Source organism: Dasypus novemcinctus, chromosome 20 (assembly GCF_030445035.2).
Source record: "Dasypus novemcinctus isolate mDasNov1 chromosome 20, mDasNov1.1.hap2, whole genome shotgun sequence".
In the NCBI taxonomy this organism is placed as follows: Eukaryota; Metazoa; Chordata; class Mammalia; order Cingulata; family Dasypodidae; genus Dasypus; species Dasypus novemcinctus.
The window spans coordinates 43,009,745-43,032,929 of NC_080692.1; the positions used below are offsets into that span (position 1 = coordinate 43,009,745).

Here is a 23,185-nt window from a genome sequence, read left to right on the forward strand (position 1 = left end):
AGGTGTAGCTCAGTGGTTGAGCACCTGCTTCCTATGTATGAGATCCCAGGTTCAATCCTAGGTATCTCCTTAAAAATAAAAAAATAATTAAAAATTTTAAAAAGAGACATCAAATATTCTACAGGAATTGGCATTACAACTCCATTGTATCTAATTTATAAAGAGGCCTCAGTGTATGATTCTAATCAATCCAAGTATTAAAATCAAAATGAGATTCCCTTTGACACATCAATGATAGCTACGAAAAAGATTAAAGATGTTCTTGGTGCTTTCTAATACATCCACCTGCATTAATCAGCCAGTTTTAATATCTCCTCGTGCAATGAAATCTTATGGTTACATTTTCAAAAGTAGGATATTGTGGTGGCTTTGTATTGTACCACATGCCGAACTCCCTTCTCTGTATGATTCTGGGCTAGGGTTGGCCACAAGTGAACTCTGACACATACTAAAGGTGGGAATGAAGCAGTAGTCATGTTGTTCCTATCTGTAGTTAGCGTAGATCAGGTGCTGCTGCAGTTCGCTCACATTCTCCTGGATCTGCAGGCTTACCCTGCTGGCATGGGGCAGAAGCCAGGACTGTTCCTCCAGCTCCTGCTCAGTCTCCTTGGGGCAGCAGCTTCCCTGAACCTTAGAACAGGTTTGTGTGCAGCTTTCTGTGATGAACTGCACCAGCTCTTCACCAGGGCACCAGCCTTCAAAGGCAGAGCTTGGGAGCAACGACACACTGACATGAGTCCCAATAAGAGAGAGATGGGTTCCACTTTGTCCTCAAGGGTTGCAGCTTGTCCCTGCAGGTTCCAGCTTGCCTTTACCTCCCCCAAACCACATCCTTCTTCCCTTCCTAACCGCTGGTCCTGTGACTTCAGAACAGCAGCAGACACAGGTACAACTGCTTAGCCAGCACCCATGCACACATAAGGACTACTGCCTACAATAAATCCCTTACACCACTCACAATGGCTCGGCTTCCCTGATCAAACCCAAACTAGGAAAGATTTTCTTCCAGAGGAACAGAAACTGAAGGATGGGTTTTGTTCTCCTAATTGTCTCTGGGTTATCTGGAATTATTTCTCTGATCTAATAGATATAAAGGCATTAATGACCTGTTTCCAGTGGCAAAGGGGACACTGGTGTTCCACAGCATGCAGTGGAAAAGGGTATTTAAATTATAACCTGTAGACATCAGTAATTAAAAGTGTAGAGAAAGCAAGTCTTTGGGTAGCCAAGTAGTTGCTGTCGCAGAACATTTTAGTGAGACAAAGAATAATGGAAGGTATGCTGGAGAACTTGGAGAAGAACTGCTGGACCTCCCTTAAGGACCTCAACGTTTCTATGATTGCCCTAAAAGAAACCCTTCTTTTCTGTAGCTACAGGGCCAAGATTTCTGAAAACCAATCCTAAGTCTAGATCCCGCAAGTGGCTGAATTACGATACAAACTGAATTCCCAACCTCACGGGGACTCTTAACTTACAAAGTTAGGGCACTGACGGGATAGGAAACATATACGCAGATTCTAAAGAAGCTACTAAATTCTAAGTCTCCTTGGCCCTTCCTCCTCTTCCTGAAATGGTTAGCCTCCTGCTACCTAAAATACTTGGAATAGCCACTCCTGAGGTGGTTGCCTTGCAAGGGACTGCTGATCCTCCTACAGATCGACTCCCACCACCTCTCAGTAGTTTCAAGCCCCAGCAAGCCCAGGGGATGTGATACAAGAAATGCAATATTCACCAAGAGTTACATTTCCCAAAAGAGGTCAATAGAAACCTAGGAAATATATGTGAGAGTAGATCCTGTGGGTAGATAAGATAGTGTTGAATCAACAAAAAGTTATTAAGATGGACTGGCTAAGAAATTCTGGGTTTAATGTGCTACGTATTATAGCACTAATAATTTGCTTGATTGGCTTCCTGAAACCTGGCACCAAAGAACAATGTCAGAAAATTGGGATGGAGACACAGGCATGGATTTCAATGAGGTTGAAGTGCCAGAACTTCCTGGGTATAAAGGAAGCTCTCCAAAGGCTGAGGGAGAACAGATTTACCACCCACCCCCTTGCTCTCTGTCCTTCAGGATCCAGGGGACTCTCCTTTTACCAAGGCTGTGCGAAATACATTCATGAAGGGAGCCCAAGACACCCTGAAGAGGACTGTGGCGGCTGTTCTCTGTAAGCCAGGAACGACTGGGGTAAGTACTGCCTTCAAACTGGACTCCTGAATTCAATGAGAATGATGCAATCCGTGGTACTGGAGAAAAGTGTTGGCAATTAATGACCAAGTACAAAAAAGATGTGGTTCCCATAATGGGCAGTAATCAGAACAGTGTGACCCACAGAAATCTTTCATGCTACATTAATTGATCATGATGTCCCTAAAGGAAACAGATTACTTGGTTTGTATATATAGAAAAGCTCTAATTCTGGTAAATTTAAGTCTCCTTATATACTATGAATCACCACAAGTAGAGTCACAGCCCCTCAATCAATTCCCAGGCTTGAGTCACGTCATACAGCCAGCGACCCTTGAATGAAGGTTGGGTCTCCTTGAGGAAGGCCCTACTAAACTGAAAATCTTCCCTCTAGCCTTCCCCGGAGAAATTTTATCACAGTAATTGTCCAACAGCAGAAGGGATTTAATTAACTTCTCAGGAGTTCCTGAACATTAGCTCTGAACTGATGCTGGTTCCTGGACATCCAAAGCACCACTGTGACCCACCAGGGCAAGGACTGAACTTCTAGAAGACATGTGATCAAAGAAATATGGATGGGTCTATCATACAGTGGGCACAGTAAAACTCTGTGGTTACTTCCCTAGTTCCAGGATGTAAAATCAGAACATATATTTTAGCAACTGGCAAAATTCCCACATTGGTTTCCAGACCCAAAAGGAAGTGAGAACTATATGGTATAGGGAAGGTCAAGTGGGAGCCAGTAAAACTGCCTTTACCCATCAAAGCAGTAAACCAAAAGTGTTACTGCATTCCTGGAGGGACTGCAGAAGTGACAGCCACCATAAAGGGCTTGAAAGATGCAGGAGTGAAGCTTCTTACCACATCTCCATTGAACTCGCCAAGATGGCATGCGCAGAGGATAAAGGGATTCTGGAGATTCACAATGGATTACTGTGAAATTAACCAGGGGTGACTCCAAATTGCAGCTGCTGTTCCAGATGTGCATTCATTGTTAGAACATAACACATCCCCTGGTCCCTGGTATTCAGTCATAGATCTGCTGAATGTTTTAGTCTCTCTACCTGTTAGTAAAGACCATCAAGAGTAGTTTGCTTCCAGCTGGCAAGGCCACCAACACATCTTCACTATCCTATCTCAGGGCTATATGAACTCTCTAGCCCTACGTCATAATCTAATCTGCAGGGACCTTGAGTGCCTGACCATTATACGTTACATTTATGGTATTATGCTTATCTCACCTGGTAAGCAACTGCTCTAGACAAAGTATTAAGACTTATGCATACCAGAAGACGGAAGATAAATTCCGCAAAAATTTGGGGGCCTGCAACCCAACAATATGCCCCACACTCTTCTATAAGGCCCAAGGTGTGGGGCATACTAGGATACCCCTTCCAAGGAGGACAAGATGCTACATCTGGCCCTTCCTATCATTATGGAAGGAGCACAAAGCTTAGTGGGAATGTTTAGATTTGGGAGGCCACTTATACCTCACTTAGTAACACATACCTCATTTACCAAGTAACCCCAAAAGCTGCCAGTTTTGAGCAGGGCCTTCAAACAAGAGGTAACGGTGCCATACAACTTCTCTTGCCACTTAATCCATTTGGCTCAAAAGATTTGAAGATACTTTAAATGTCTATACCAAGCAGGATGCTACACGGCATCTTTGGCCATACAGATGAGTCACAACACAGACCATGAGGAGTTTGGAGCACAGCTATGCCATCCTCTAAAGATAATTATCTTCCTTTTGGAAAAAACTTCTGGATTGCTCCTGGGTCTTAAAAGAGAAGAAGTTACTATGTGGCCTGCAATGCCTATTATCAACCAGGTATCATCCAATCCTGCAAGCCATAAAGCAGACCTCCATCATGACATGAAGTAGTATACGCAAGAGCTACCACAAGTAGGGTGTAAATGAAGGCATGAGCAGTAGCCCAAATGCTGCTAGCTTGACTCCTCTCCACCTACACCTCTGCTTCATGTGAGTTCCCTAATACTAGCTGAGTGAGAAAGAAAAATGAAGCCTGATATACAGAAGGATCTGCACAATATACTAGACCACTGGAAAGGGAGTAACTAAAGCATGACAGCCCCTTTCCAGGGCAGCCCTGAAGAACAGTGAGGAAGGAAACTTCTCCCAGCTGGCAGAATCTCAAACAGTACACATGGGTATTCATTTGGCCAGAGGTACACATCCACACAAATTCACGAGCAATGCCTGATGGATTTGGCTAGAATTTGGAATGAAAATTGGAAAATTGGTGGTAATGAGGTCTGGGGAACAGGTACACACACACACCTCTCTGACTGGGCTCAGAATGTGAAGAGATTTGTGTCTCTTATGAATTCTTACCAAAATGTAACCTCTACCAAGGAAGAATTTAATGAATCAGGTGGAGATTATGACCCATTCTGTGAATATATGGTCAGCCTCTTTCCCAGCCACCCCGTCCTTGTTCAGTGGGCTCAAGAAAAAAGTGCCCATGTTGCTGAGAGCAAGGAGATGTGGAATGGGTAGTGGAAGAAGGCAGTTATAATACCAGCTATGTATTATATGACCAGCTGACAAATAAGAACTGTAATATTTATAAGCATTTCTTCCTTATTTTGATATATGTGTATAACCAATTCGTTTGTTTGGTCCCCTCTCCAATTCCCCTACTATCTAACAAAAGATGTATAATCACATTACAAGATTATCAAGGAGGATGTCCGCAAGAAGAGGAATGAGCATCACCCAAAAATGAATAAAGAGTATCTACACCCTCATATCTGCACAAAGGATAGTTCCATCTTGTTGAGCAGAAGTCCGATTTTGCTACTGTCTTTATTTGGAAGTAAAATATGGTTAAAGATAGTGTATGGACGTCAAGTAGACAAGGGGTGGACTCCGTTGGATTTGTAAAATGTAAAATGGTATACACACCCTGGAAAACAGTTTGGCAGTTTCTCAAAAAAAAAAAAACAAACAAACAGAGTTACCATATGACCCAACAATTCCACTTCTGAAAGCAGGGACTGGAACAGATATTTACATACCAATGTTCATAGCACCATTGTTCACAATAGCCTTCTGGTGGAAACAACCCAAGTATCCATCAACCAAAGAATGCACGCAATGGAATATTATCCAGCCATAAAAAGGAATGAAGTTCTGATGCATGCTATAATATGGATGAACCCTAATGACCTCATTTTGAGTGAAATAAGCCTGATACAACCAGACAAATACTGCATGAGCTCACTTATTAAAAAACAAATAGAATATGCAAATTTTATTAAAATGCTTCAAATTCTGCTCCTAGGAATTTGCCTTAAGAGAATAATCAGAAAGGCACACAAAAATTTAGATTCAAAGATGTTTAATGCAGGATTATTTACATTTTAAAAATGGGAACAGTCTAAAATTTCAACAGTAGTTGACTAAGTAAATAACACTTGAAAAGAACAGGATACATATATTTATAACATATAACTTACCTAAAAATATACCTATATTCTATATTTAAATTATATTTTAAAATCAAGTTACAAAACAATAGCTATAAAACGTTACAAATTTTGTTGAAAATTATACATCTATGTTAACAGTATTAATCTGAGAGTGGAATTAGAAATGAATTGTATTTTTTTCTTTATACATTCTAAGGTTTCCCACAATTCTATCAAAAACATATTCCCCTAATCAGAAAATTTAAAACAATTTTTTAAAAATACAATTTGAAATGGAATAGAATAAACAAAAAAAGTAATCATTTCCACTAACCTGTAACGGACGCCATTCTCAAACTGAATCGGAGATCCAAATTTCTTTCTAAAAATGAATAAAAAATCATAGCACCATTTTTTAAAAGAACTACCATTGATAGTGCTCAATCAATGATAATCTGTCACTACTAAGCCCAAAAAAATGTTAGAAAGTAAATTACATATTACAGGAACCTTTCAAGTAAGGACTATGTGATTCTTCCCACACTACCTTTTACAGGAAATTCTCTGTACTTCGAACAGGTGCCCAAAATCACATAAAAATATACAAGACAGATACAATGTCAATAACACCAAACATTCACCAAATGAAAAGTGATATAGCAAAAAAGTAAAGATTTGAGGTTAAGCAGGCCAGTCTGGATGTCAGTTCTAGTGCTAAATTGCTGTGACCTATCCTATTCCTTTAAGCCTCTATAAAATTGGGATGACTGAACCTGTTTTACAAATAACAAGTTAGATAGATGCGAATGTCACAGATTAAGAAAAATCCATCCATCCACACATGATCAAATTAATCCCTTAAAATGTGTTTAAAACTTAGGTGCAACTTTGAAAAAAGAATTGGCCTTCTAAGAACAGGTTAGATTTCAGAGAGAGCGAACACAGAAAATTCAAAGAGGTAGGAAAAAATACGGTTTGTATTAAGGAACTCCAAGTATGTAAGGATGACTAAAATTAGAGGGCCTATGGACAATGGAAGATAAGGCTTGAGGGTAGGACCTTTATATTCCCCATAAACTCCATGGATACCTTTTCCCAACTCTCTGGTGTAGACAAACCAACATTTTCTAAAAGTAACTTAAAATGTTCTCTGCAGGTAACTTCAGCAACAACCTACCCTCACCCAGACTGCTGACCTTAAGCCCTTCCTACATTCTGAATCCTGAAGGCACCCCTAGGCTGGGTCCTTCATGCCTTCCTAAGGCCTTCGGAAGGGCCAGTCCACTGAAAGACTTTTAAGTAGGGCAGTAAATGGAAGACTTCTAATTTTCTATTTTTATAAGCATCTCATCACCTCTTCCTGGAAACGTAATTCCCCTTTGCTAAACGGTAAGATTTTTCAGCAGAGCAGGGGTTGAGTCACTTCGGTTTTGTAGCCACAAAGCCCTGCAAAAAGCCTTGCATATGAAAAGCACGAGCTCAATAGGGTTGCTGAGATTGAAGGCGGGGGCTACTGCTACTTCTTTGAATGATTCCGTTATAAGACTGCTCATAAACTCTCTCCTTCCCCAAATGATGCAGTTCAAGCAAAGGGCATCACAACATAAAACGTATTCGTAAACGAGTGCGCTCTAGCAGAAGTATGCGCGAGACACCCACAGGAAAAATTTTACGGAGTGAAAGTCAGATGATCAGGGCTGGAGGAAATGCCCCGAAGGGAACACAGGCTAAAGCGGATGCACAGTCGCTCTGCGCCCCGGCGACAGCGATGCGAGGCCAACCGTCGTCACCTGATACCCTCCCTCATGCCACAGCGAGGCGGGGATGGAGGAAGCTTCCCCAGCGGCACCTCCCTGAAAACCGGACACGAGCCGCCTTCGAGGTCTAAACCTCAGCACGAAAGAGGCCGCGGGGATCCACGGAGCCGGTCTGCAGGCGAGCGTGCACCGGAGCCCGGGCTCCCCGCGCGCAGCGGCGGCCAACGCCCCGGCCGCGCCCCTGCCCAGGCGCGGGAGGCAGGGCACCGCCAGAAGAGACGGCAGCAGGCGCGCGCTCGGCCCCCAAGCTGTCACAAGAACTGCCCCCGCGGGCTGAGGGGCGCCTGGCCCGCAGGCACCACGCACCTTCGGTCGCTCGTCCTCGAAGGTTCCCGCCACCCGGTTCCCCGCGGTCCCCCGCCGGCAGCGCCCAGCCTTCCGGGGCGGCCCAGGCGACCAATCGCCAGCAGACCCTTCTCTAATTGGTCCAGGGCCGTAGCCGCCTCGCACGTCAGCGAACAAGGCCGCCTGCGATTGGCGGATTCTGGGAGCGGGTGTAGCCAATGGGCAGCGGCCTTGGAGCGGGGTAGGTGGCTGCGTGTTTCCGGAAGACGTGGCGGCTCGCTCTGGGGCTGCTTCCCGGCCGCTTCCTACGGGTCTGCTGGACGTCCTAGGCGCCCCGAAGTGCTGCCGTCGCCCCTGCCCCCGCCGGAGTCCCCACCGCCGTAGCCATGATCTCCTTAACGGACACCCAGAGTAAGCACCCGCGCCGGGCCCTGCTGCCCCTCCTCGAGCCCCGCACGCCCCGTGCTCGGCTGGGTCTCGCCCGCACCCCCCCCCCCACACCCCGGGCTCAATGAATGGAGCTGCGCGTCGGGGGCGGCGGCCTGCGAGCCCGGGCGAGGGCTGGGGGGACCTGGAGGACTGCCTCGCTGGCGAAGGGGCAGCCTTGCTGTGGGGGCCCTGGGAGGAGACACGCTGGGGTCGGGAGAGACGCCCAAACTGCTCAGGGGGAGCTTGAGCTTGTGGTCTCCGCGCTCTGCGCGGGGGGAATGGGCGCTTTGTTCCTGGGGCGGCAGCAGCTGAAAGTTTGGAGCGCGGTGCCGGCAGCCCACTCTCGAGGATTTCTCTGCACATGGCACGGCCAGGGTCTCTTAACCAGTCACCGGCTGGTTCTTTGCTTGAGAGGCGGTAATTCAAGTGTCAGCTATTGTAGGCTCCTTTGAAAAACGTGCTTGCATGTAAATATTTTGAATTTCGCTTGTGCCACCACTTGAAGCACATTCCAGTAATCCCTTGAAACCACTTCACTGTTCTACCCGCTAATGTTTCAATAGTAGTGAAAAGCCACTTTGTGTTCCGTTAAGGATTTCATCCGTTAATGTTCTATATCGTACTTGATGGCATGTTTTATTGTTTGAGCATCCTTGTTCTGCCTGAGTCCTCCAGGCCTAATTTCAGCTCTAAAGTTAGCATCATTTTGGTTTTTGTGTTGTTGTTGTTGTTTTTCAGTATAACAGTTTCAATTTTCTACCCCTTCTTGTCAATCTTAGTGATTTTGGTATTTATATTTCTGACCAAGCCGTGCACTTCTTATCTTTTGGTGATAGTGATAAGTCAGTCTCTTTTTGCTTCACTTTCTTTTCTTATTCCAGTTTACTCAGATTGTTAAGATTTTAAGAAACAGTCTGTCAAAGTGAAAATAGAACTTAATTTAAAATGGTGTCTTTAAAATTTAGATTCCAGCCATGGCAGACTTGCACTTCACAGAGCTTCTAAGGTCTCCTGCACACAGTGTGAGGTCCCTGCCAGGCACCAGGCTCCCCTCCCTCCCTGGGTTGGACTGGGGCTGCACCTTGGGGCTTCCTTCCCTGGCCCAGAAGGGTGTCCACTTATGTCTTTTGGCCTCATCTCTTCTGATCAGAGAGAAAAATAGATATGTACAGCCTTTTCTTTTTTTAGGTCTTCAATTATAATAAAAAAGCAAGTGTAGAAGGTTATCTTCTTTCATTTTACCTAACTCATTGCACTTCTTTCTTGTAAGAACCGGGTGAGGCAGGGAGGGGCGTGGCAGTATACTGCTTTCACAAATTAAAGGAGGCTCACAGAGATTCCATGAATGGTCATAAGGAGAGTGACACAAACTAGACTTGATCTCAAGTCTGCTGACTCAAAAACCTTTGATCTTTTCACTATACTACACTGGCATCTAAGAAAATGATGTAAACATTGAGATCTAAGAGTGATAAGATTCTTCCATAGCAAAAAAGTTCCAAGAGTAGACATTTAACTTATAATGATTTATTATACACTGCCTTTTTTTTTTTTTCCAGGGATTGTACGAGATAGTAAACAAGCCTATAATCCTTAACTGGTACCTACTGCTCTGTTCTTCCTGATTGAAACCCAAAGTTAAAATTACATTGTCCAAGAACATTGACGGAGTTTTATATATAAATGGCTAGAATGTAGTCATAATCCCTAATTTACTCAGAGCAAGTACTTAGTTTTCCCATCTAACTGTATTGTTACTCCTAGTATCTATCTGATATTAAGATAAAATATGAGTTATCCTGTAAATGGAGAGTCTCTTATATTGAAAATGTATTCTATGGGAAGCAGATGTGGCTCAAGCAAGTGGGCTCCTGTCTACCATATGAGAGGTCCAGGATTCGATTTTCGGGGCCTCCTGGTGAAGGCAAGCTGGCTCACACAGAGTGCTGGCCTAGGCAGGAGTGCTAACCTGCGCGGAGAGCAGGCACAGCAAGATGAGGCAACGAAAAGAGACACAGAGGAAAGACATTTAGAGGTATAGCAGACCAGGAAGCCACGGTGGTGCAAGAGAATGAGCACCTCTCTCCCACTCCAGAAAGTTCCAGGATTGGTTCCCAGTATTGCCTAAAGAGAAGACAAACAGACACAGACGAACGCACAGCAAATGGACACAGAGAGTGGACAAAAAGGGGGTGGGGAGGGAGAGAAATAAATAAATAATAAAAACAAGGGGGTGGTGTTGGACTGTGGGTGGAATAAGGGGTCTTAAGATTGAGTTGGTGGAAAGACAAAATTTTACTCTTTGCTACTCACTTTCCAAATGTTTTACGTGGTGAATTGGAATGTAAAATGATTAGTGAACCAAAATCTCTTTGAATTTCAGATTGTGTTTGTATGTATGTGTTTAGCTGCTGGTATTAGCTATCATTAAAAAATGATTTACTAGGAAGCAGATGTAGCTCAAGTAGTTGGGCTCCCATCTGGCATATGGGAAGTCCAGGGTTCAATTCCTGGGGCCTCCTGGTGAAGGCGAGCTGGCACAGCAAGCTGACGCAATAAAAAGAGACACAGGGGAAGACAATAAGTGATGCAGCAGACCAGGGAGCTGTAGTACCTCTCTTCCACTCTGGAAGGTCCCAGGATGGGTTCCCAGTGCTGCTTAAAGAGAAGACAAGCAGACACAGAACACACAGTGAATGGACAGAGAGCAGACAATGGGTGGGGGTGGGGGGGTAAATGACTAAATCTTTAAAAATGTGATTTGCCAAGATAATTCTGGAATTCCGATTATGGGTGACCAAGCACTGGTCATAGTAGGGAGTAAATAGCAGTACATGATTATTTTTAAAGGGTTCAGACAGAAAGGATAATGCTGAAAAAAGGAAAATTCTAAATTAGATACAAAAATGCCAACCGTTGATGATGGGATCATGTGTTTCTTTCTTTATAAAATTTCCATAGTGAGCAGGGCTTTTGATAAGCAGAGAGCTTATGAATGAATAATGATTGGAAAGAGGGGAATTCCAGAGATGAGAAAATGTCACAAAAAAGCCAGTTTGGGTCTCATTTGCCTGTTCGGGGTGGGACATACTTGGCAACCATGTGGCAGTGCCAGTTTTGGCAAAAATGCTACAGAAAATGGTCTCCTCCTGGACTACACAGGATAAAGTAGTAGAAATATTTCAATTCCCATGTTATAGTTATGAGACTGTGGAGTGAGAGGCTGCCTTTGAATTCCAGCCTGATTCCATGCCACCACCACCACCACCATCCCCTCCTCACACACTTTTGCTAGTTCTGTGACCAAGCCAAGTTACTTAAGGTCTCTCAGTCTTTGGTGACACATATAAAGCATGGGGATGGTGCTAATTTTTATGTCACAATTTTATTAAAGGAAGTATAAAATATTTGTAAGAACACTTCATTACGTGTAAAACCACATTTAGACATTTGCAGTGAATTTGTAATAGGTCTGCCAGTATTACTTGGCTAAATTTGATAATGAACTAATTAGGTTAAACTTGAATCACCTCAAGATGAGTCATCTTACCCCAGAAGTTCCATATACTCTGATGTCTTTAACTCTGGAGAAAATAAGAAAGATCCTCTGGGAAACAGTACAGCATAATAATTAAGTGCATAGGCTTTGGATTCAAATGCCTAATCAGAAGCATGATTTGAGCAAAGTACATTGCCTCTCTGAATCTCAGTTTCTTCCATCTCTAGAATGGTGTAATGATGTCTACCTTGAAAGGCCTATTAGGAAAATTAAGTTATATATGTAAAACACCTCTTAATGCCTAATTATAGTTAAGTTCTCGAGATACAGTAGGTTTATCTCCATTTAATTTTCTTTTGGATGCACAGACATCTCAAAATTTCTGTGTAATCATTAGAATGATTAAAGACAGAAATTAGACAAATAACTCAGATTAAATTCTAACTATTACTAAATAATTTTTTGCTGGAATTTTTCTTGCCACTTGTCCATCTTTTCCACCAATAAGTTATGTCTAGCACCCAAACAATTATTTTGGTAAATTTAAACATCAAAGTGCCAGCCTCAAATTTTCATAGGAATTTATGCTGTGGGATACATTTACTGGTATATTATATAGGCAGGCACCTGAATTATTGTAGGCTAATACTTGAAGGAAAGGAATGGCTAGAATGGAAGGCCATGGTTATTAATAATATGAGGAGGGTGGGGGGTGTAGAAAAAGTTAAAGGTGATATTAAATTTGCAAATTAATAGTACTTTTTAATATGGCTATGGTTATTTTTAAGTAGTTACAACCTAGATATTAACCTTCTGGAGCCAAGGCAAAAAAAATTAAGTAACATCAGAAATCAGAGTGGCTTCTGCTCTAACTCATTATCTCTATTCAAAAAGTGCCTCTAGGTAAAATAAGAATTGGTGGTCATTTCCTGAAAGTAAAACTAAAATGGTCAGGGAGGTGACTCAGTGGATTGTGCTTTGATGTATCAACAAAAGAGTACAGTTGTCATCTTAGAAAGTTAAGGTTCTTCAAACTAAAAAAGGTAAGGACTAGCGAATGTAAAGTGAATAAAATTATTAATTTTGTAGACAGAGTGAACATAGATTTCAAAGCTTATGCTTCGTCCACCACTTTATACTCAGTACATAAAACAGTTCCTGGAATGTGGTAGTGTATCGACAATTCTTTGTTTTTGAATGAATGAGGTAAAGCCCAGAATATTACAATTAGGTAAAAGAGTGTTCTTTGAAACTTCAGAGAAGACTGAATATGAAAATTTTTAGACATTAAATCCATAATAAACCACCAAGGAGATGTTCAAAGTGATACCTAACCTTCTAAAGACTAATTTTTGGGGAGACAGCTACGGCGTTTCTCATCGATTCTTCTTGCTGCTATGAGAAGCAGTGCTAATTGAGGAAGTTTATTGTGCTGAACTACAGCATTTTGGATGGGTTAAAGAAGGAATTCATTTTAAGACGCAAGAGAAGGAACTAGAGCTATTGTGCATATAAATAGTGAAAGGAGATAAACTGATAATTAGAGTTAAGGGAAACCCATATATTAATGTCTACTTTCACAGGGGCTCTTTGGAGGCTGGGGTGGGATATATAACCAAAGGTTTAGAACCCTTATCTTTTTTCAGTTCTGGCTATGTTTGTGAGAAATGCTCTCCTCTGTATGAGGATTGGAAATTTACATTTGTATTTTGAAGTTTGAGATAATTTGCTGATGCTAATTTAATTTGTTAAAGATCTTAATGAATGTCATTCTGAAATTAACCTGGAATATTGGGGACCTATTCCTATATATCAGATAAAAAATATACGTGATAAATTTTCTTACTGCTAAGTGAGGGATCTTAATGTGACTTTAATTTTTCTCTATCCTTAACCATATAACTTATATTGCAGAAATTGGAATGGGATTAACAGGATTTGGAGTGTTTTTCCTGTTCTTTGGAATGATTCTCTTTTTTGACAAAGCACTACTGGCTATTGGAAATGTGAGTTTTTTAAATACGTATTTTAACTAAATTATAAGGAAATTTTAATTACAAATGAATCCTTACCTATCATTAGATTTGGGAGAAATAGTTCGCTATTACTCCTATGTAAAGATTCCCATTACATTCTTTATTTCTATCAGGAATGACACCTGTCAGCTTTCCGTTTAAATAAAAGGTAAACTCATAATGAGATTTTCTAATCCCAGAACTTTTCTAAGTGTTTGGTGTATAATTTACAATAGATTTAAGGAAGGCTGCCTCTAAATAGGAGTTAAAAATAGATGAGTTGATAGCCCTATCTCTTGGCAAATCTGCTAAGGTATTTTAAGTTTAAATCTTTGAGACTTCATATTTCATTCAACAGCATAAAATAAACATTTTTTAAAACCTTTTAAAAATATATCTATAGTAATAGTTGACTTGCCTAGAAAGATATGTGTATTGTTCATTTGAAATACTTTCTTTTCCATGGCACAGGTTGTGCAAGAGTTCTAGGAAAACTTAATAACACTTCTAAAAGGGCAATAGAAAGTTACTGACACATGATTAGATATCTTTTGAAGTGTATATACCAATGGGCTTTTAACTAAAAGTAGGCAAAGATAAAGGATAACAGAATTGTTGTTGAACATTGATGTTATAAGATAAACAATATTGGTATTTCAGAGTATGAAACTTAGCCATTAGGCTTAATGTTTATTCATATCAAAATGTTTTTCAGTAAAGAAAATTAATAAGGGAGGCAGATATTTGGCAATGAAACACAGAAAAATGCAAGCTTTTGTAGCCGACCATTTCTTGTCCACTGTCTGAAACACACAAAATGTATGTCTGTTTGAGAACACCTGGCTGTATTTTTATTTCTGCTGCCACCAGATATTCTGGAATTAATCAAACTATAATCTTCTTTCCTGGTCTCTCATGGTTTCTTCTTTCACCTTGGCCATATCAGTATCTGTCCATTCAAAGGAACTCCTATAGGCCATAATGAATATTTCAGAACCAGGGATCCCTCCAGGTGGCATATTTATGCGTGACTTCCTTCTCTATGCCTTGCCTCATCTGCATGATTAAGCCATCCCCATCCAGCTAAAACTGGGACTCCCGCTGCAGATGTAGAGGTCCCTTGGTAACAGCTAAGCTTTCTTTGTTTCTCTTTTTCTCCACTTAATCAAGTTAGAAGAGGAATGAGAAGAGTGGAGTACAACTACAACTCTTCCCTGCTTAACCCCCTTCTTGGTTGTGCATTATAGTTCTCTCCCTGGCCAGTTGCCCCCATTAGAAGCCAAACAAATGAGGTGTTGTTTTTTTTTATTATATTTCACTTTGACCCGGCTTTTCAAATTTATGCATTGTGCTTAACTACTTTTTCTGTGTTGCATTTTCTTTCTCTTCTAGGTTTTATTCGTGGCTGGCTTGGCTTTTGTAATTGGTTTAGAAAGAACATTCAGATTCTTCTTCCAAAAACATAAAATGAAAGCTACAGGATTTTTCCTGGGTGGTGTGTTTGTAGTCCTTATTGGTTGGCCTTTGATAGGCATGATCTTTGAAATTTATGGATTCTTTCTCTTGTTCAGGTAAGGTGATCATTTTATTTTATTTTCTCTTTTAGTAAACCAGAATGTCAGATTATTATTACAGAGACCCAGATATTGACAAGGCACAAGGAGACAATCATTTTCTTAAAAGGATTTTTATTTAGAGTGAATCTTTTATTATCATTCTAGACCAGTCAAGTATAAAAATATTAGATATGGATGATTGCCTAAGTAAAGGGATAAGTAATCTTATAAAGTACTTTGCAATATCATAAAATTTACTTTATAGGCATTTTAAGGCACTATCTCTACATTTGGTACTTTCATAAACTAAACCATAACAGAAAGATACATAGATGGGTAGACTCAGCATTTTAATACATAGAACTTGATACTTACCAGTTACTGGCCCTTGGTAGTAATTCATTTACTGCTTAAACATATTAGAAGATTCTCTTCCATTCACATTATGGGATTTTGATCAGTTACTATTTTACAAATGCTAGTTACCAAGTAAATAAACAATAGTATGCAAGGCGAGAAAATGGCTTTAAGTACGGTTGCTCTTACTATTTGTTCATGAAATATATATTCATGTCTTCTGTCTCGCAGGCATTGTATTACCTACAGGAGACATGAAAATTAATTAAGTGCCAAATCTGCTTTTGAGGAATCCCTTATTTCTAATATGGGCAATAGACGTGTAAAGATATCAGTGGGATATAGTCATGATGCCATTAAAGAGGTACATGCAGGTTATTATAAGAGAATAATTAAGAAAGGTGTTAAATCCAGGGCGCAGTAAGAAATATTAACCGATAAAGCTGGACCTGGAAGAATAGGTAAGAATTCATCCTATAAATGAGGGAGGGAAGGACAGGTAACCATACAGAAAGAACAGATGAACAACCAAGTTCAGGATCATGAAAGTCCACGGCTTGTTCTGGAAAGAATGAGTCATCTGATGGGGCAGGAGTCTGAGATGAATGGAAAAGAATGGTTGGAGAGGAGACAGAAAAAGAAGCTGTGGGGGTCAGGTTGCAGTCGTTCCTTGAATGACTTGTTAACACCAGTGTACACTGTCTTATAACCAAGATGCAAGGGTTGGGGAGCAGTGGTTGGGGAAGGGGCGGTCACAGAGGTTTTTTAACTGGAAGGCTATAAGTAGGCTGGGATTTTAGGAAGATTGTTCTGAGATCAGGCTAAAGTGTGTGTTGAAAATACAAAGACTGAAAATAAGGAGCATGGGTAGAGGAGGAGAAGGAAATGTTGGAAGAGACTAAGGAGAGGTGGTCAGAGAAAACCCAGAAGTTAGGATCACAGAGGCCAAAAGAGAAGACAGGAAGGAAGAGGAGTTGGGCATGGCAGCAGAAAACTTAAGTACTTCAAGGACTGTAAGAGAAGGTAATTGGCTTTCATAATTATACATTTAGTGTTTGGGGATAAAAGCCAAAACTGATCTTTGAGATGAGCAAAGGATGGGAAGTCTTAGCATTGTCGGTAGATGTGGAAAAATACACCGGCTTCATGGTGGTCTTTTAGAGAAGTTTTGGGTTTATTGTTACTGGGTTTTGTTATGGTAGAAGATAGTCTTACTTTGAGCTGTAACACCAAGGGTCTTAATTATTGTTTATCTGGATATTTATAAGCCTAAATAATAACATTTGAAATTGCATGTTTTATATTTTTTAAAACACTTAAAACTTAGACAAGAAGAATGATCCTTTTGAATTTAATGCTACTAGAAAATAATTGTGGCTGCTTTTTGAAACATGTTCTATCATGATAAGAACTATTTTTTAATTTTAAGAAAATCCTGCTTTTTAATTAACTCTTCTTTTAATCCATGTATTTTCACTTCTTGCAGATTCTTGGTTGAATCTTACTGCTTAATTCCTAAATTCTCTCCATTATCGTATTTTCATTCTTTAAGGCTCAAAAAGTTTATTCCTGTGCATTTTTAAGTAAACCATTTCTTTCCTACTCTTCCTATATAGAGGTGGCTTAAGTGATCCACAGTTCATTTTAAACTGGGTAAAAGCTGTGAAACTCCCGTAACCTTGTATTTCAATCAAAAAATGAGACTTACTCTGAGGATAATATCATCTTGCAGGCAGCCATGAGTGTTCAACTCTCGGCATTACTAAGTGTTGGCGCTTGGTAATTTTTCATTAGTGATAGCTATTATTATTTTCATTGTTCTACCCACATGTTCTCTCCTGCCCTTTTCTTTTGATCAGTTTCATCGCACACAACTCTGCAAAGTTGAGGAATTCTTCAGTGAATGACCTAAGATGACTGATGAACCTAAGCATGCAACATTGCTAGGCATCATTGTGCTCTTCTCTTTTTACCAATAATCAGAAAATTTCCATGTTATGTTATGACATCCACAATTCTGAGTTTGACGTTTCTAAAACATTGGGCATTTTGCCAGGACCTCGCTTTTGTACTCAGTTACAAGTCAGTTTTGGTGAAAGAGAACACAGAGGACCTGAGAACCTTTCTTTTTCCTCTCCCAGGGGATTCTTTCCTGTGGTGGTTGGCTTTATTAGAAGAGTGCCAGTCCTGGGATCTCTCTTGAATTTACCTGGAATCAGATCAGTAAGTAGTCATGGAATTAGCATTAGTTTTTAAACTATTAAATAAATACTTTTTGATGCTTTTTACTTCTAGAAATGTGCATAATTGATAGCTGATTGAGGAATTGATGTTTTTTATTATAATGTAAATGCTTGTATTATATAGGCCATAGTTTCCATGAATCCCAGAGAAAATAATCATTGCTAAACCTTTTAAACCTGAAGTTTTGTTTCACTGTATTCATTTTTAATATTGTTCTCTATTTTTAAATGTTATTTGGATTGATATGCTATGCTTCCTTTCTCTTTGAGGGTTCAAGGAATTTTTCAGTTAACTTCCATATGAGCTCTAATATAAGAAAAATAAAAAGGACACCATTATTCCTTGCAGATATTTTCTTTCTTAGGCTACATCACCAAATGGGGTGAATTAAGATAGTAAAATGAGGCATGATCGAATTGGGAAGCATGATGCGATTCTGTTCCCAGCTCTGTCCACAACTTGTACAGTGTTGTCAAATCTGCTTCTCTAGAGTGGGCCTCGGTTTCCACCCTGAAAAAAGAGGGGTCACATCAGATCACTGATAAATACAAAAGAGACCATTTTAAAAATTGACAGTTCAAGTTTCTTCCCATCATTCAGTATTCCTTCAGCAAATGTTTGATACTAAACTACCAGCTTGAAGGCCGTCACCTCCCTAGAGGAGCCAGAAGGTCTTTGCAGGTTCAGCGTCCTAACACTGCTTCTTCAGCCAAAGCTTTCCTGACCGCCAGGCTTCTCGCATGCCCCATGCACATCTCTAGCAGAGTGCACGCCTCTGTTTTAGCCATCAAGAGAAAGGCCTACGCACGAAACCTGATAGTCCTCAAGGGCAGAGACACACTGTATCTTCGGCATTGTTCTGTCACCAGTGCCCAACACATAATAAACACGCAAAACATTTTTGCTGAATGAATGAATTAATGAATGACGGATGGTATTTCATTGACCGTAAGGAAATTGGCTGATTTCAAGATAAAACTCCAGCTGACTCTGTTTTAGCTCAAATCCTTAAGTTTCAAAACTAAACTGAATCCTTCAATTTGGAAAGAATATGGATAATCTGGAATTCACTTGAGCTGGGGGCTGTCCTATTGGCTCTAAACCTGACCTAGGTGCTTTTCCTTCTTTGCATCAATTTCATAGTTCCAGGTCTATCCTGAACAACTAAGATAAACTGGCCTTCATATCAAAAAGACTACACTTTCTAGTTTGGTATCAGGGAGTCCGTCAGCTTCCTAAAGTTATTTACAGATTTTTGTTGCTCTTTCTAAAGAGAAGGTCCATAGCAGTTGTTGAATTCTCAAAGAGCTAAAGGATGGCTTACCCATGGAAGAATAAGTACCACTATAAGCCTAAACCCATTTCCTTTGCCAGATCAATTTTAGAATCAGAGCTTTATAGTCAAGGCAATCTAGAGATATTTTAAGTTGCCCTTGGAGAGAGAATGTTATGCTTTCTCTCATCTTAAATTTACCTTAAAATTCTAATCCGTCCACAAATACATTCAGAGCAACCTTGAGTTTAGATGTACCAGGTACCTATTTGTGATAATGCAGTGTTGGAACCTAGGCTTCTAGGGGTAAGTCCTGATTTCATTTACATTAATCTTCAAACTCATACGGTTGTCAGTGTTGTTTGTATTTAGGATGGCTTTTGAATTTACTGAAACTTCTAACTATACAGTTAGAATCATTATTTATGTCCTTACTGTAAAGATTCTGCAATATTTGCATAAATGGACACCCAATATATAGATTATGTTTCCTGTCATTACTTCATTATTGTAAATGCTTACATAAAACTGTGAATAGAGAAATCAAAAAAGCAGTTGATTGCTAGATTTTGATAGCATCATAACGATGTGGGATATGTAACTTTCAGTATCTCCACTAATATACTCTTGTTTCAATCTTTGAATCACCATCTGGAATGCTGAAGAAAGCCAAATGCTTTATATTTGGGGTGGTTAGTAACCAAAGTAAATTACCACGTACCCTTAATGTGTGTTAAAATTTATATCCTATAATTATAAATTTATGCTTGCACCATTAAATCTATTTTTAATGTTGTTACCATTTTCAGTCTGAAGTCCAGAATACACATTTAAAGTATTTTTAGTCAATAGCTGTTGTTAATTATTGAACTTAATGGAGTTAAATCTGTTTGTTCAAAGACCACATAGGCCCAGAAGAGATCCACAGTAATGGTCAGTTGAAATATCTTATTGGGTTCATTAATGCATGAATGGCTGACATTTCAACTTTTTATTTTCTTTTTGTTGTTAAGCTAGCAGTGTTAACCTCATTTTACCCAATTTCTTTATTCATTGTGTTGCATTTTTCATGTTGCACCCCTAAGTTCTTATATATAACATGTCATGCAAACTACTTTTAGAAATAAAATTTTACAATTTTATAAACATTTGCATTGTCAGAAGACAGTGGTAAGTAGTAGTACTGGATTAATCATTGTCAGTCATACCTTGAAGTTCCACAAATCTTGTAAAGCTGGATTTTTTAATCAACATTTTAAGTAGTTGATATTATGTTGTATAATACACTAGGCTTTTTTTTTCTTTTTTAATTATGTTTGTTTTTTCCTTACAGTTTGTAGATAAAGTTGGAGAAAGCAACAATATGGTATAACAACAGGTGAACTGAAGACTCATTTAAAATATTGTATTATTTATAAAATTCTTTGAAGAATATTCAGCACAAAATTAAATCACACGAAATAGCTTGTAATGTTCTTTACAGAAGTTTAAAATGTATAGCCTACAAAGTATCAACAGCAGTTAGTGAAAGAAGCAGTGAAAACAGGCTTCTAATCAAGTGCTCTAAGAAGTCAGCAAGCAAACTGAAGGAGGTGAAATCTGTGTTACAACCTTCATTGAAACTCTTGAAGGCTCTTTTTATTGTTTTTCTACAATGTGTGAAAAACAGCCATCCTTAGAGAGAACTTTTGTGCCTGTCTCTTTTCTTTTGAAAGTGCAGGAACATCCATAAGCAAAATTTGCTATGTAGAAATGTCCCATGCAATGGCAAAAATACTTCCAGTTGCACTGTCTCTAAAAGTGATGCATGATATAAATTGGATTATGTCGTTTTAATGTATTAAAGCCAAGGAAAACCCAGTTTTGATGTATGAATTACTTTTTTTTTTGTAAACATGGTTAAAATAAAACTTTTGTGGTTCTTTTGAATCTTAATATTGAACACTTGATCTCAGCCAAAAGGCTGAGAAGCAATGAATCTTAATATTTTAAAGCCAGGTAAAAATCGGAACTAGATATTTGATGGAATATGCAAGTCATTCTTTACTAGCTTTTAGTGTCTAACTTATAACTGACTAAGCACTTTTCTGGTCAGCAGCACACTCTAAAAATACTCACATTTGGGGGAGCCTGACCTCCTAACTATTGGCCCATATTCTCTGAACGTAAGCATTTAACAAAGTACTCTTGACCCTAAGGATGTCTGTTAACATCTGTTACAGAGCTTGTCTCATTGAATCTTCTTTTATTTCAGGTACTTTTTTTTGTAATTTTAGTAGTTTGTAAGTTTGCTTTTCATAAGTAAAATGACTATTAGGTAATACTTTTAAGACTTGTAAAATGTTAAAAGGTTAAATTTATGACTTTTTAAGGATTGAGTTTTCCCCTTTTTCAGCTTTTTCATAACATAATTAATGTGCATGACATATGCTTTCAGCACTTTCATCTTAAGTTAATGGAGAAAATGTCTTAGTTCACATGCTATAGTTATTTGACTGTAATTAAACTGGCTGTAGTTTCTTAGAAACATGACACTAAAAAAAATAATGAATTGTCTTTTCTATTGTTGCTGCTTGACAGCAATAGGAAACAACAGTTGTTTCTTCTTGAGAGGTTTTCCAAGGTGGCAGCTCTTGTGGTAGATATAGGAACACATCTTAACAACCACAGTGCTATGTGTTTACCACTAATGATTGCGCTATTTACCTTTTTTAACAGTTGCAAAGCTCTTTAATGCATAAAATCATAATTGAAATTGGTGATTTTTATTTATGAACATGTCTCTGAAATATATTACAACTTATGTTATTTTTAAGATAAATCTCTTGATGCACAGAGAATTCCCAGCCTTGCTCAGCTAAAGAAGGAAAGATTGGTACATAGTCCAATGGTTCAGTCTTGTGGATTACTTTCTTTTTGGTACTGGCATTTGGCTTACGATATCTGTGAAATTGACATTGACAAATGGACTCCTACCTCAGTAGCTCGTGGAACATTAAGAGACCTAGTGTTGTGTCTGATGTCTTTCAAAAAAGTGGTATCATCCTCACTTGGAGAGTGTCAAATATATGTATTTTGGGGATTGACTTACATAAGGTGCCCTGTAGGACTCTGTCATGCGTATTTTTGACTGACCCATATCATTTACAGTGGCTAAATCTTTATAGTATAAGAACAGTATCTGTTCATGTGTGGAACATGTGTCTTATTTACCTCCTTTGTAGACATGAATTTCTTTCAGATGTTCTTTGCATTGTAACAAGAGGTCCCGTTTTCAACAATCTTATTTCAGAAAACACTGTTGGACAGAAGCATGCAAAGCATTTGATAATCTCCCAGTCTTTAGTAAGGCTGAGAGCCTGGAGTCATTTTCTGTTTTAAATGAGTCCGGTTAATTTAAAATAGGAGTTTGAGACTGCCTGGCAGCATTCTATGTTTTTTAACTCCACACCATTGATGAGGCTCTCTTTTTAAACAGACAGAAAGCACTGTACATCATCCTGTCTCTTCCTTTCCAAATCACCTTCTGTCTTTGTGACAAAGGCGTACTCTTATTATTTCTATAGAGATGGAGGGAAAGGTCTAATACTACTTAGCCTTAAGTGTTTCTGTCATTGTTCAAATGTATTTTCTGTAACAGAAACATACTTGGAATGTTTTCCTTTGTCCCTTATAAATTGTAAATCCTGGAATACTGCTGCTTTAAAAAGTCTCAAGATCAGATTATATGATCTAACAATTGAATATTGTAAATAACTTACCTTCTCAATAAAGGAAACTTTTCTATTAATTGATGGTCAAGTATATCTTTATTATGAAATTCTAAAGATTAATTTAGTGTTGCAAAATAACCCATCTCATTTAACATAAAGAGCTTTCTAGGCAATTTTCTTTTTTATAAAATGATCATGTTTTTCAGTGCAAAAAGTAAGTCACTTTCCTTGGGTACTGTGCTGTTGAAAAAAATAAAAAAACTCAGACACTCATATTTGGTTATTCAATTGACATTTTCTGAGGACCTTTGAGAGCTCAAAGCCCCATGGCAACTTTGGAAGACTCAGGAGAGTAAGATGCAGTACCTGCC

General features: G+C 39.3%; 2 protein-coding genes across 3 annotated transcripts in view; one reads left to right on the forward strand and one right to left on the reverse strand.

Moving 5' to 3' along the window:
* Window positions 1-7,843, reverse strand: part of RECQL (RecQ like helicase) — a 45,638-nt gene extending 37,795 nt beyond the window's left edge. The window contains exons 1-2 of the mRNA XM_058282871.2: window positions 7,750-7,843; window positions 5,961-6,008 (exon numbers count right to left, since the gene is read on the reverse strand). Of these exons, the coding sequence (XP_058138854.1) occupies window positions 5,961-5,976 (16 nt within the window). The 5' untranslated portion in view covers window positions 5,977-6,008; window positions 7,750-7,843. The remainder of the gene's footprint in view (window positions 1-5,960; window positions 6,009-7,749) is intronic.
* Window positions 7,844-7,941: 98 nt separating this feature from the next.
* Window positions 7,942-22,891, forward strand: GOLT1B (golgi transport 1B). 2 transcript variants are annotated; one of them, XM_071210211.1, is made up of 6 exons: window positions 7,946-8,139; window positions 13,571-13,662; window positions 15,064-15,242; window positions 17,726-17,807; window positions 20,002-20,034; window positions 20,435-22,891. In XM_071210211.1, the coding sequence occupies exons 1-5, from the start codon at window positions 8,115-8,117 to the stop codon at window positions 20,008-20,010; spliced, it is 387 nt and encodes a 128-aa protein (XP_071066312.1). In that variant the 5' UTR covers window positions 7,946-8,114; the 3' UTR covers window positions 20,011-20,034; window positions 20,435-22,891. The 2 variants fall into 2 exon arrangements, with proteins under 2 accessions (XP_004448721.1, XP_071066312.1); XM_004448664.3 differs by lacking the exon at window positions 20,002-20,034 and having other exon boundaries at window positions 7,942-8,139.
* The last annotated feature ends 294 nt before the right edge of the window (window positions 22,892-23,185 follow it).

What these genes read in the sequence shown, in the direction of transcription:
- GOLT1B (XM_004448664.3), top strand. Translation starts at nt 8,115, where the DNA reads ATGATCTCCTTAACGGACACCCAGA. An exon ending in CTCCTTAACGGACACCCAGA is followed by an intron (nt 8,140 to 13,570) that starts GTAAGCACCCGC and finishes CTTATATTGCAG; the next exon opens with AAATTGGAATGGGATTAACA. An exon ending in CACTACTGGCTATTGGAAAT is followed by an intron (nt 13,663 to 15,063) that starts GTGAGTTTTTTA and finishes TTTCTCTTCTAG; the next exon opens with GTTTTATTCGTGGCTGGCTT.